General features: G+C 36.3%; 1 protein-coding gene across 1 annotated transcript in view; it reads right to left on the reverse strand.

Moving 5' to 3' along the window:
- KCNT2 (potassium sodium-activated channel subfamily T member 2) overlaps positions 1–13,453 on the reverse strand; it is a 115,445-nt gene that overhangs the window by 71,819 nt on the left and 30,173 nt on the right. Inside the window, exons 3-9 of the mRNA XM_053985768.1 lie at positions 9,916–10,015; positions 7,107–7,163; positions 6,363–6,411; positions 4,994–5,053; positions 1,685–1,759; positions 1,101–1,184; positions 423–517 (exon numbers count right to left, since the gene is read on the reverse strand). Of these exons, the coding sequence (XP_053841743.1) occupies positions 423–517; positions 1,101–1,184; positions 1,685–1,759; positions 4,994–5,053; positions 6,363–6,411; positions 7,107–7,163; positions 9,916–10,015 (520 nt within the window). The remainder of the gene's footprint in view (positions 1–422; positions 518–1,100; positions 1,185–1,684; positions 1,760–4,993; positions 5,054–6,362; positions 6,412–7,106; positions 7,164–9,915; positions 10,016–13,453) is intronic.

Raw genomic sequence — 13,453 nt, forward strand, 5'->3', positions numbered from 1 at the left:
ATTAATACATTCTACACTGTCTGTAATCTGGATTATTAACAGCTATCCCCTGTAATCCTTAGGGGAACCTGACTCGGTCAAAGTCCTGTGGCTGTCTCTGTCCCAACAGACAGAGGAAGGTGACCTTGGTGTGGGTCAATTTACTTCTGTTGGTACTCTTCATATGTGAGTGACTTCTCTGCTGAGGCTGGTATATGTGCCTGCTTTATCCTATGTTTTTACTTCATCTGTATTTCCTGCCTGAGAGTAAGAAGGATTCCTTTTCCCATGCATCCAGATTCTGTTTCCAAACCTGGTGCGCTCACACCCCAGGTGCTAGTTAACACTTTCACTGATGTGTTTCACCCTTCTTATTTTACTGCCTGGTTTCCACCAGGCAAGCCAAAATATATAATAAAAACAAAGGGCATTTGGCCACTTACCAAGTGAAGATGAGACATAGTAAGGTAGATATTAAAATGAGGACTTGGTTAAACATTGCGGACTGTGTGCGTTGGATGGCTCGGTGAAGATCATTCTGTAGTAATGGAAAATAGGTGTTATTTTTGGGTTGGAACCAGTAAGTCAGGATCTGACTCTGTTTTGGAATTATGCAGTACTCTGATAGCAACGCAGTCACCCAAATGCACTTATGAGTTTGCTGATAATGTAGAAGGTGCAGAAGTGCCAGCTGTGATTCTGTGATTATTTAAGAAATATCTAGTTCTTTGTTCATCCCAGCACAATTCTGATCCTATTGCAAGCTGCCTTGAGGTCTGCTCATGTCTAGCTTACAAATTACAGGCTGCAAAGCCCAATTATGGCCTAACTGTTGATTCCCTGCAATTGTGTATGAATGGCAGAGTAGCAAAAGAACCATCCACTGCCATTTCCTGTATTGGCACAGTAACAATTTATACTAATTGAGATTTCATTTCACGTCTTCGTTTTTTCAAATTTTGATGCAGAAAGCAGTTTACTAATGCTTGACCATTTGGATAATCTAAATACAGATCTGGTTAGCTTCCTATTAGGGTTGGACTGTACTGCCAAAATCCCACTAAAGACAATATACAAAAAACCCCACAACTTTAGAATATTTATTTCCTTTGCATACTTACAATCATATTTTCTAAAGCATGCTTTGCCAGCCAGCAATTTAAAAATACAGGAATAAACAGGTTTCTTAGGACTGGCCAGAAAATCTGCAAGAAGAATTAACAAATTCATTAGAAGCTTTTCTGATGAGGAATAGAGCTTTACTATTCAAGCAGAAATTAAGCACTTGGGAAAAATACTTACTATTAATGTGTTTCTAGCGTGAGATTTGGCTTTAAATAACATTTTTGTCTTCCTTTGTGATTAACCACATGCAAGATAATTAGATAAAATAGGAACACAGTCAGTTTTCACTGAGACATGAGTGATTCTTACATTTCTACAACCAGCTGGTTTATTTTATTGATTGTGCTGTAGTTGGAATTAGAGGGTTTTGGTTTTGTTTGTGCCCATGGAAGAGGAAATGGAAAGTTATCTGTATGACTTCACTCCAGCAGCAAACTATCTTCTTATTGTTGGCGAATTTCTTTTCCCATAGGCACAAACTCATCACCCACATTAGAAGAAATTTTATTTTAAAAAAGTAAGAGTATTTGTGCAGCTGTAAAAGTACAACGTGCAAATGTATTAATTCAAACGTGTTTACCGTGATGATGAAAGGGACAGCATTAATTATTTCCAGGAGAAAGGGTATTCTCAGAATTTGTTCCCAGATATTTCCCTTCAAAGCAAAGGAAAAAAAACCCACAATGTCACAGTCATCTTACATACACATTTCTGACGAGAAATACATGTGATATCCCAATGAAACACATGGAGTCTCTCCCACAACTGAAATTCAGGAATATCATTCATCTCAGATTTAAACACATGTGACAAATGTCAATATGGAATATAGATCACTCTGGATCCTTTTTCCTACAGTCTATCATACTGTACTTCCCAAACAAAAGATATATACTTTTAAATCTCCTTCCTTTCATCCTTTGCATTTATCACTTATCTTTACTTTGTATTTTTTCTTTCTCAACTGTTTTGGAGAGGGAAGTAAGGAAGAAATCGAGTGTTTAATATTTAAATTAAATATTCATATTTAAATTAGGACTACAATATCAACTTCTCTGTTTCTGCCACCAATACTTCAGAGCACTTCAGGGCTTTTTGGAACTTGATCTTGCTTCCATGAAATGAGAGGTCTTCCCACATACTTCAGTGAAGTGGCATTGATCTTTTAATTTGCTTACTGCTAGCAACAGGATGAGGATAATTCTTTTTTTCCAAATCTGCACAGTGGTTGTCTGATTAAATGTTGAGGTGAAAATCCACATATTGGAAAAGGAAGGTAGTTGAACTTCAGTGACGTACAGCTTTACTAATGCTGTGTAGCAGAACTGCATCATAGGTAATGCAGTAATAGTGTAGCACATACCATGGCAGTATTACAAGAATTTGCAGTAGAGCATTTTATTTTCAGTTACAATGACATGTTCATCTTCCCTGAAAAAATAACCACCTGATACAGCCACTGAAAATTAAATATAATCTCCGTATCATATATAATTCTTTCTCCATTTTTAACTCTCCACATCTGGAAACCACTATACTTCAGGGACAGGGATTATTGTCTTCCATGTAATTGCAATTGGTGGGAGTCAGACATACAAGCGAGCCTATAAACTGAGAGGGTTTTGTATGAAGAGTAAAATCAAAATCAAATCTGATTTTTCAAACTGAACCATTTTGTGATTTCACAGATTTCCTCATTTTTAACGTTAGGAGTTTCCTCCTCTGCATTATAGAGAAGAAATGTCACATAATTTTCTTGTGCAGGCATAGTGCCAGTATGGATGGGATCCAGGTAATTAGGGATGTGTGCAGCTGTAGGATTCTGGCTTCCACATGGAAATGCATAAATGCATCATGAGTTCTGCAAAACTGCCTTTTGCAGTGAGAATGTATGGTGCTGCTCAAAGCCCTGAGAGTGCCCGAGCACCAGGCATACGCAGGATTGCCAGATGTCTGTGGCAACTTTTGACAATGGAGATTTTTGATGTAGACATCTTTCAGAATTCTGGCCAAGGACAAACCCCAATGTAATACTTTAGGCTGTGAGAATGCAGATTGTAAACTTTCCATTCCTGGATCCAAGTGATCAGCATCACAACACAGCACTACATCCTTTGCATTCCTTCCTATTTAAAAGCTATAAAAAAATGCAAATTCACTGTATCATAGTAGCATGATATGCTACTCTCCCCTCACTATTCTGTATGTTGAATCATTTCTCATATGTCATGAACCAGGTATCAAAAAGGTCAATCTCTTGGAGTATTCTCTCAAATGACTGCTTTATTCATTTTACAGGTTATTTGTGAAATCCTAGTAATGTGCACTCCGATGCAAACACAATCATCTTTTTCTTGTTTTCTCGCTTGCTAATTCTCTAACTTGTAGAAGTTAGTTACCTAAATTGTGAAAGCTTTGAAAATGTTTCTGTAAAATAAGTAATCTACCACAGATTTACATGAACCAAGGCACCCTTGGTCACCTTGGCTGTGCAGAAAAGCCTTACAGTGGGTGCAATAATACCATTCTTAGCTTCAAGAGAATGGTGTAAATAAAACTAGGAAAACGTGACCAGAGAAAAGGAGGTGTTTGCATCAAGTGGATTGATGTGACTGACACATTTTGTTGTTCCTCAGATTAATCCCTTAGTTCTTTCTCTTAAGGGAAGTGGCATCACAAAATTGCCTCAACTTCTGTGACAGGTGTATGCAACAAATCAGGGTAGTGGAGCTTTCCATCCATCACACACTAACGAGTAACTTCCCATGGAAGCTGATTTGCCAAGAATTCATCTTTTGTACCCACTGAAACTGATACAAATCACAAGCAGAATGGATGAGGAGAAAATGCTGCCCAATAAACTCAGGAACAGCACAAACTGAAATTGCCCTTTACTGTTTAGACACCAGGATATAAATTTGCCACTATTTCTGCCCATAATTGATCTGCACTTGTAACCCCCAACCCTTAAATAATATATGCTTCAAGGATTCAGAAGAATAATTTTTAGACAGCAGACAACTGCAAGCCTCTTAGCATTATTGGGCACTAAGGAAAATATTTATGCCATAATCACTCAGTAAGCACGCTGAAATACAACTCTCTAAATTCAGCAGTGGCTCTGATAGCAACTGAGTGTCAGTAATACAAAATATACAAAAAAAAAGATTATCCCCCAAGATATTTTCAGCTTTAGAAACCAAATATTTTTGTATTTTCTTTGGTAAATGATTTCAAATGCTTTTAGTATTATTCTCCTAAAGATATTAAAAATGCAGAGATAGAGCAGAACAAAATGGAATGAAGAAAACTGATTAATTATATTAGAAAAAATTAACTTTTAAAGGAGAATCCAAATACAAAAATACAAAATCAAATGATTTCAAGACATTTTGAAAAGATATTCCAGTAGCATCACACAGATGAATAACACAAGTATGCAGATATCTTTTTTTTTTTTAAGTACTCTCTTGGCCTAGTTTTTCTGGGCAGAGTTTTATAGGGCTAAACCTTGAATTATATGTACTGAGTAGCTATAGCTTTAAAATCAATGACAATTGTGTCCAATACATTATGGACAGACAAATAAAACTGCACAACTTAAAATCAGTGTCAAAAAATCAAGGTCGCTTTTGAGAATGTGTTTTCAAATTACAATGGAAAATAATGAGCATTTAATTGCTGACTTCCACTCTTTAGATATTACAGGTTGCTCATACATTTGGGAAACAGGGCTGCCTGTGTGGCAACATTCTATCCTCAGAAAGTGTGTTTTTCTCAACTCCCTGCTTGTATACCAGCATGGGCACAGGTACATAAACTTTATATTGAAGGATTTGACTCATTATTTTTTAATGAATTCTTCATAAAAGTAACAAAGAGTACTTACCTTGTAGCTGAGATAACTTAGCAACAGAGTTTCAAAGAGACTAATTACGGCCACAGACACCTTAAGTGAAGTGAAAAAAAATATGTGTATTAATACCAGCTTCTAGAGAATAGGTATTAACATTACAATGAAAATAAAAGATTATCTAAAACAGCTCTTCCATGAATCCTCTGAAACCCTCTCAACTAAGAGCATTTTGCTTGAAGCTTAGATATTGTTATTTTTCTGAGTTTCATTTATTCCTAAACAGTACCAAAATCTTCCCACATGACAGAGAGAGAGAGAGAAAGAAGCTGTAAATAAGCAAACTCAGTCAGCTCTTTACTTTCTTGTGAAGATGTTATGAATGTGTGGAATAGGAACTGTTTTTCTTACTGTGTATCATGCAGAAAGTTGAAAGCAGAAAAAAATTATACCGATGAATAATTATTGATTTTAAGATTTAAATGCAGCTGAGCTCGATTTACCAGCCTCCAATTTGATTATGTAGTTAGTGCACGTATTAAACAGTTTAAAATATTTAAACAGTCAAATATCGAAATAGTAAAACAAAATACTTAATACTTATCTTACTTTATAGATATTAAGAATTTACTGATGTTCTTTGCACAGAAAATATTTGTATTTTCATGTGTATTATGGGGATATTCCATCAAGATGGATTCTATCAGGCTGGAGCATGAGGTCAAGCCTCAGGATTTTAAATTTTAAATTAACAGTCCCTACAACTGAAAGCTCTGAAGGGTGCACAGTGTCTTTATCTAGAAGTATAAAAAGATGCTATGATTTAGGAAATAATTAAAATATCCAAAATTATTAAAATAGGCAATCAAAATATATCAGCTTCTCCAAAGCAGATATATTATTAGTTTTAGATAAACTCGGGTTTTATTTTCAAATAAATTCCTACCCTTACCAAATAGACATATTAGAAAAGGACTGCAAGCATAGACAAATAAATATCTCAGTATTTTAAAATTAAATTTAATAAAGTAATCTGAATCTAGGTCAAGAATTATTCAAACTGTGCATATTCTACGGGTATTTTCAAGGACTTCTTCCCTTAGAAAATGGTGTATTACATAGAAGTACAATCATTGCATTGGCATTACACCAATCATGGTGAGAGAATATAACGGTATAACCTATCTGGAAGCTTAAGTAGTAAGTTTTTCTTAGTGAAAAATCTCATTTCCCAGACAGAGTTAGTACAGATCAGCTGATCTCTATGCTTTTGCTGTACTTGGTGTTCAAGATTTCCTTGCTGACATCAACATTTCCAAGCATCCTTTAACACTGCTACAATTCTGGAAACAATATCACTGCATTTGTTACATGGCAATAGATGAATTTGTCATTTACATATTACCTGTAATCCCCACAAAGGTAAACTTCGATTCACCCAAATAATGGGAGACCTGTTCATTACAGTAAGGAAATAAATATGAAATTAATCATAATCTGGTGTTTCAGACAAAAAAAAAATTGTACATGTGAATGGAAATTAGAGCAGGCTTATTGAAAAAAAAATTCTTAGTAATAAAAACTTCAAATCAGTAGTTACCTACTGAGTATTGACATGACTTGTATTTCTAATCCACAGCAAATCATGAGGTTCCTGTGGGAAACTGACAATCCTTTTGTGTGAACATTTTGCTATCTATATAATGATAGTGATGGTATCTAACTCTTAGGGGCTGTGATATCTTGGAAGAATCCTATCAATGCTAATAGGCACCTGATACAGCACCACTGCAATGGGAAACTCTCAATGGCACAATAATTTCCTGTTAATCATTTACTCCTACTCAGAATTGGGGTTTTTTTAAGTTAAGGGCATTCTTTTTTATTTCTGCAAGGTATCAGCATTGATGGAACCCAGATCTCACACCAGCATCCAGTCCAGCAGTTCACTTTGCAATCAAGAGAAATAATTGAAATATTAAATGCAGTTTGAACATTCAGAAATGTAAGTAATGGCTAGAGATTTATAGAAACATCCCTACTATATGTTAAAATGCCACCATTCCAGATGGAAATGGATTTGTCTTCCTGTGTTCCCTTCCCACCATTCTGTGGACTTTTGGGTTGCTGTTTTAACTTAGGAACTCACCAATCAATTGTTCCAGGTGTGTAGTTTTGATTGGAACAACTCCGGTTTAATTCCTTACTGATAGTTGCCATACCATCCATGCAAAGTCCATTTTCATTAGCAAATGTGTATGGGAACACAGTCATAAAAACATATGGGAGGAAAGGGATATTAATTACATCATTAAGTGGTCCATGAAATGCATGCAATAGTTGAAACCCAAGGCAATCAATACAGACATTTTTAAAAGTAAAGTAACTTTTAGAAAGTACTGCTGTATGTGTTCATAGCTGTAGATAAAAGACTGTGAAGCATTCCAGGTTACATTTTTGAAGATTTCTTTTCAAATTTAAAAGCAAGACAACTGAAATGGCACTTTGTAAAGATGAACTAAGTACACAATATATACTGAAGATCAAGAGACCCTAGAAATCCTATCCCATGGATAGGCTGTGATACAAAGAGCACATTCTCAACAGGAAAGACTGCAGCAAACTATGCTTGCTAACCTCTTCTGAGGATGTGAGGAGGGCTGGAGATGCATGCAGCAGTATTTAAAGTACAAAACTGGTGCTACCCAAGTAAAAATATTGGCCATTATACACATGATGTTATCTTGCCTTTAATTGCTGGCACAAATCTTCCTTTTACATGGTCATATAAGGATGAGGGAATATATCATCTGTAAATGATGATAAATATCCTCGCTCATCCTCAGCAAGCAAGGTCAGCAGAAAGTAAAGGGATCTGCAGCCCACAGATTAGCAACAACTGTATGTGTACCAGCTATGAGTGGGACAGTGCTAAACTGTACCCATTAATAAGGATGCTTTATGTCTTAAGCTCTTTCCTGTACACCCTCTGTCCCTGAAGGAGTAAATGAAAGACACCAACTTGTGCAGGCATTTCTGAAAAACAGGAAATAAATCTGATGAAAAGACTTGCTCCCAGATTTGTCACTTTAAAACCAACCAGGTGAAAACATTTTCTGTGGCCATGCTCTCAGCATGCTGAGTAGGTTCTTTCATCAAGCTGTGACCCAGCACCTAGAAATTACTTTCTTTCATATCACCACATCTTTAAAAATGCATTCAAGCAGGACTTTTGGTATCAAGCCCTCAAGATCTCTAGAGCATTAATGGGCTGCTGTTTGTTTTTTTGGCACAGCTTCTAAGATTAGGGCCTTAGTGAGCAGGCAGAGGACTTACCTGAATCTTCTCGGGCAGACAAATGTTATTCAGAGACAGAACACACCAACTACTCTCTTAGATGTACCACAACACCATGTAAGGGAATAACATGCATAGAAAATATAAATACACTCTCTGGTGAATTGTGAAACACTTGGATTGAAGGACATGCCAGGAGAAGTGTGAGGCATTCAGCAGTCTGCAGATGTATATGAATATGCATCTTGGCACATAAATACAAAAGTGTATTTGGCACAAGGTCTGATATTCTAACCTGTCCTGCACACCCAGACAGAACCATGCAGTACAATATACTCAGCTGGGCTCACCAGAGGTCTCATAATGAAAGAATTGCAGCATGCCAGAAACCATGATTAGATAGAAAATGTTAAGTCCCTTAGTTGCTAATATGCCTAAATTTCTAAGGAATTTTAAAAATTCTAAATTTCTCTCCTCTTCTCCACAACTTCTTGTGGAAACTTCACTGTTTGTTTCTTCTTATTGAAGAGACATTCTAAGGTATATGTAGAGTCAAAAGCAGTTTTTTATAGGTCTTGTTTTTCAGGGAAATTTCTTCACAGCCCTTTTTCAGATCTTACAATTTCTCATGATAAATTTTGACCAAAAAAAATCACAAACACATCTTCTATTCACATATCCTTCTCTCATGCACTGCTGAATAAAGCAAATATTCTTTACCTCTCTTTTCTTTGGATTCATTCTGGTAAAGTAGAGTATTTCTCCCATGCACTAGCTTTTTTTGGTGTTACCCTTACTAGATTTAACCAATATCCAAATATTAAAATTAGAAATCAAACTCTGTCCCTTGTGTAACATTGTGTGAAGACTGCTGGTTCTATCATCCTAAGCTGAGTATTTTCTTATATGCTTTGTTTCTTTCAGCATTTAAGGACAAAAGAATCAAATGAAGTGAAAGGAAGTACGTTAATAAAATGTGATGCTTATTAGCATTAAAAATTGAGGAGATTCAATATTCCCAGGATATAAATACAACAGTATAAATAAATTACAATTTCTTCTACATTTGGTGATTAATTGTGTAACACATTAAAAAAAAAAAAAAACAGTGATCTAGAATACCATACTGGCAATTCAGGGTGTGCACATCATTCATTATATCCATAAATCATTGTGAGTATAGAATATACCTTTGGTCTCATTTTTCTGAAGTGTACAGAGAAAGCAGAAGGCTAGAAAATGATCATCAGTATCATCTACATGAAAGCTCAGTTTCATGTATTTGTCTGTCCATTTCTGGGATCTGGGGTTTTAAGTAATTTAAGCAAAATCCAAAAAGAATTGTTGCATAAACTGGGAACCAGACATTTGCAATTTTACATAGAAATGTCATGTAATAATACATCTAAAATACATATTTGCACAATTACATCTGATGCACAGTATCTAAGGAGAGAGCCAAGATTATTTTAGTGGTAAAGGGAAAAAAATAATACTGTTATTTTAGTTCTTATTTCCATTCACAATGTATGAGCAGCTTTGTAATTCTTTCAAAATATCTGGAAGACATAAAACAAATCCTTCGTGTACTCATTAATTTATTTCTTATAACTTAAATAATGCTTTGAGAGCAGAAACGAGGAAAAACCCCCGAACGTTACCATCCAAGTCCTTGTGTAGGATCATCCAGGAGCACACGAACTATGTATAGGAAACAGCTTAGTAGCTTGAGAGAGAAATTGAATAATCGTATTCTCAGACCTAGAAAGAGAGGAGAGAAAGAGAGGAGAGGAGAGGAGAGGAGAGGAGAGGAGAGGAGAGGAGAGGAGAGGAGAGGAGAGGAGAGGAGAGGAGAGGAGAGGAGAGGAGAGGAGAGGAGAGGAGAGGAGAGGAGAGGAGAGGAGAGGAGAGGAGAGGAGAGGAGAGGAGAGGAGAGGAGAGGAGAGGAGAGGAGAGGAGAGGAGAGGAGAGGAGAGGAGAGGAGAGGAGAGGAGAGGAGAGGAGAGGAGAGGAGAGGAGAGGAGAGGAGAGGAGAGGAGAGGAGAGGAAGAAAAGACTGAAATAAGTTCAGGGGTTTTAAAGTTTCACCAGCCTTCAAGGTAAAAATAAAAGGAACTCAAATAGTCTTGTAGTAAAAAGCAAATGTCTATATAACCAGTCTATATAACTCAGCTTGTTTTAATGTAAAGAACTATGCAGTCACTTGTTTGAAAGCTATTCTATGCTGTTAATCCTTCACTCATGCCATTCTTTGGGTTTTTGGCAGTTTGAAAAGTTCACTTTCTTGGGAGGGGAACCAGAACTACACAGTGCTTTTTGAGATACAGGATACAGCTGCATGAAAAGACATAACTTCAGCCATAGGCAGGGCATATGCAGTGGCAAGCATTAAAATATTAATATCTAAAAAAGTCTTCATGCAGTAGCTTCACATACAGAATATATAACTCTATTACAACTTATAAAATATTAAACTGGAGTTTTTTAATACTGAAGTTGAATAACTATGCATTCAAGAATCAGGACATATAAAAGTCATGCTGAATGCACAACTGAACTGAATCAACAACTTGTTCTACAGACCATGTAAATATTCTAGCCGAAAAGACAGACCACAAAGACTATCACAAAATATTACACTATTTCCCACAAACATAGGTTTCATGCACAAAGACAGGATTCCTTCAAAGGGATCCACATGGACACTTACTGCTATCACACGGGCAATTTACTTCACTGCCAAATGGAGCCGTTATCTACTGAAATGGAACTTTTTTGTATTTTTATGTGATTTAGCAGTCATTAGAGGATTAAGGTTTAAATTTTTAGTACTGCTATTGAATTGAGCAGACTTTTTTGCTAGCGTGAATATTTTCATCTGACTCTTAGACGTAAGCATTCATTTACTAATCAATTTAAAACTGTTAGTTGACTAATGTTAGGTGACTGGAGGTCATTTAAGCAGTATTTTTTTTTTAGTCTTGCAAACTGAGAGTCCATTTCTGCGTGGCTGAGCCCTTCTATCCAAATCTGAGTACTCTGAGTCTTACCCAGATGTGACTTCACTTGCCCCAGTCACAGCAAGGACACTGTGCTTTACTGTTGTGTTGCAAATACTTCAGCAGGTCTGTTGAACTCAACGGAAATACTTCTGTGGTTTAAGAACTACCCAAATAATGCATACCCAAAGCTGTGTGTATACATTCCCTTCTAAGGAGAGAATCATAATCATTTTATGGTAATATTACTTTTTTAACTTTACTCAGTCTTAAGTTCAAAATCAGCACCTTACAAATGAAACTCATAAATCAGTTTTTATGTCTACTAGTTCCTTTCCCATTAAAACACCATCTACTATGAACACAGAAAAATGGAACATGGATTCTTAAATATTTTACCATGCAGTTTCTGAGCAAAATCTTTGGGTTTAGTACATAAAACTGCTTATTACTCTTAATTATGAAGTTGCGGTTATCACATAAGAACTGGATAGACTTTTACAGCACCTTGTTTCTGTAAATTAAGGGTTAAAATCCTGTGGTCCGTGAGAAGTCCCACAGCTATTATGGCAATTGGGTTTGAGAACATTAACCTAAGGATTCCTGCTCCCTTATCAAGAGTAATTAGCCACTGACTATTTATTCCTCAACATGGTTGAAGGGGGGAAGGACAGAAGGAAGCATGGATGGAAGGAAGCATGGACAGAAGTGGTCTATTATTTGACTTGGCCATTGCTATGATCCTCATTTGCAGGTTTGGTTGAACTGTTGCTGAAGAAAACGTGAATTATTTATTTGTCCTGAGCCTTTTGTAGAAGTCTGCTGGAATATGAATGATTGACCTATTGGTTGCCAGGCTATTACAACTAGGAAAGCAGATCATGTTTAAAAAATCCCCTAAACCTAAACAAAGATGAAAAGCCCACCAATTTTGTATTGTCTAACTTTCTTGGGCAAGTATAGAAGTCTGTTGTTTTTCTCCTGCTTTTTAGCTCCATAAATTTTATTCTTGATGTGAAACACTTGTTTTCTGCATTGATAACAGCCTGGTTTCTAATCATCCTTTGAAATTATATGTTGGTTTAAATGCCGAAAGAAAATGGTTCTTTTCTGATTAAAAGCTACATCAATACAGCAGACTGATGGTTCAGCCTGCTGCCTTAAACCCTTAACTCTCAAATCTTTGTCTGATAGCTCTGGAACTCAGGCTTTGGACAGCTTCACAGGAATGGCTGTTTCCCACAGAATGGGAGGTAGGGCTTTCAAACCAGCCATGCTTTCATCTAAGGGTTTCACTAGAGAGTGCATTTTATGGCTGGGATTGTTTATAAAGCAAGGCAAAGTACAGGTTCTGTAGCATAGGTGATTGGGTCAGTTACTAAAATATAAATAGGGAAAAACAGGATTCAAGTCTGTCCTAGGTCACCTCTCCTTGCTCTGTGTGCCTCAGCCATCAGTGACATATGCAGCCATCCTTGCTAAAGTTTGGGTAATTAGTGCAGGCCTAAAAAATGCTTTTTTTCTCTGGTAGAAAGATTCTGCAGCCTCATAGCTGGGGGTTCTCATGTGAGTTGGAAGCAACGTGTGTGTTCCACTGTCATGGAGATGTAGGATTTCAAATGTGGGAAGGAGGTGCACAAACACTACAGAAGGCATTTAAAACAGGTTTTTCAATTATTATTCAGCTACAAAGGAAGCATTTTATATTTGTTTGCTTCCCGTCTATTTTTGTTCTGTATTTCACATGCTGTCAATGGATCAACATCGTCTGCTTGACTTAATTTCGTTTTCTCCATTCAGAGCCAGATTGCTTAAGTAGCAGGGTCATTGGCACAGAATATCTCTATGTTTTGAATTTGAGTGGTGCCTGAAACTTGTGTTTAACTCCACCCATCATGCACTGTTATGCAGTTATATATTGTTTCATGGGAATGCAATTTCACTGTGTCTATGTAAGAAAGTTGTTACATACTCTTGTCTTATTTAAAAGAAGAATTGATAATAACATTTCAAAATCTACTTGTTTTGTCAACTAAATATAACTATGTCAAATCTTAACATTTCCTTGTCAGTTTAAACAAGTGTTTGCTATTTTTGCAAGCATTTTTAAGTATAAAGTGATACATTATGTTTTACCACTTCTGACTGTGACTTTCACTTTTATTATAAATTCTTCATGCTCTCCTTGCAAGCATTTTTG

Source organism: Vidua macroura, chromosome 9 (assembly GCF_024509145.1).
Source record: "Vidua macroura isolate BioBank_ID:100142 chromosome 9, ASM2450914v1, whole genome shotgun sequence".
NCBI classification, from domain to species: Eukaryota; Metazoa; Chordata; class Aves; order Passeriformes; family Viduidae; genus Vidua; species Vidua macroura.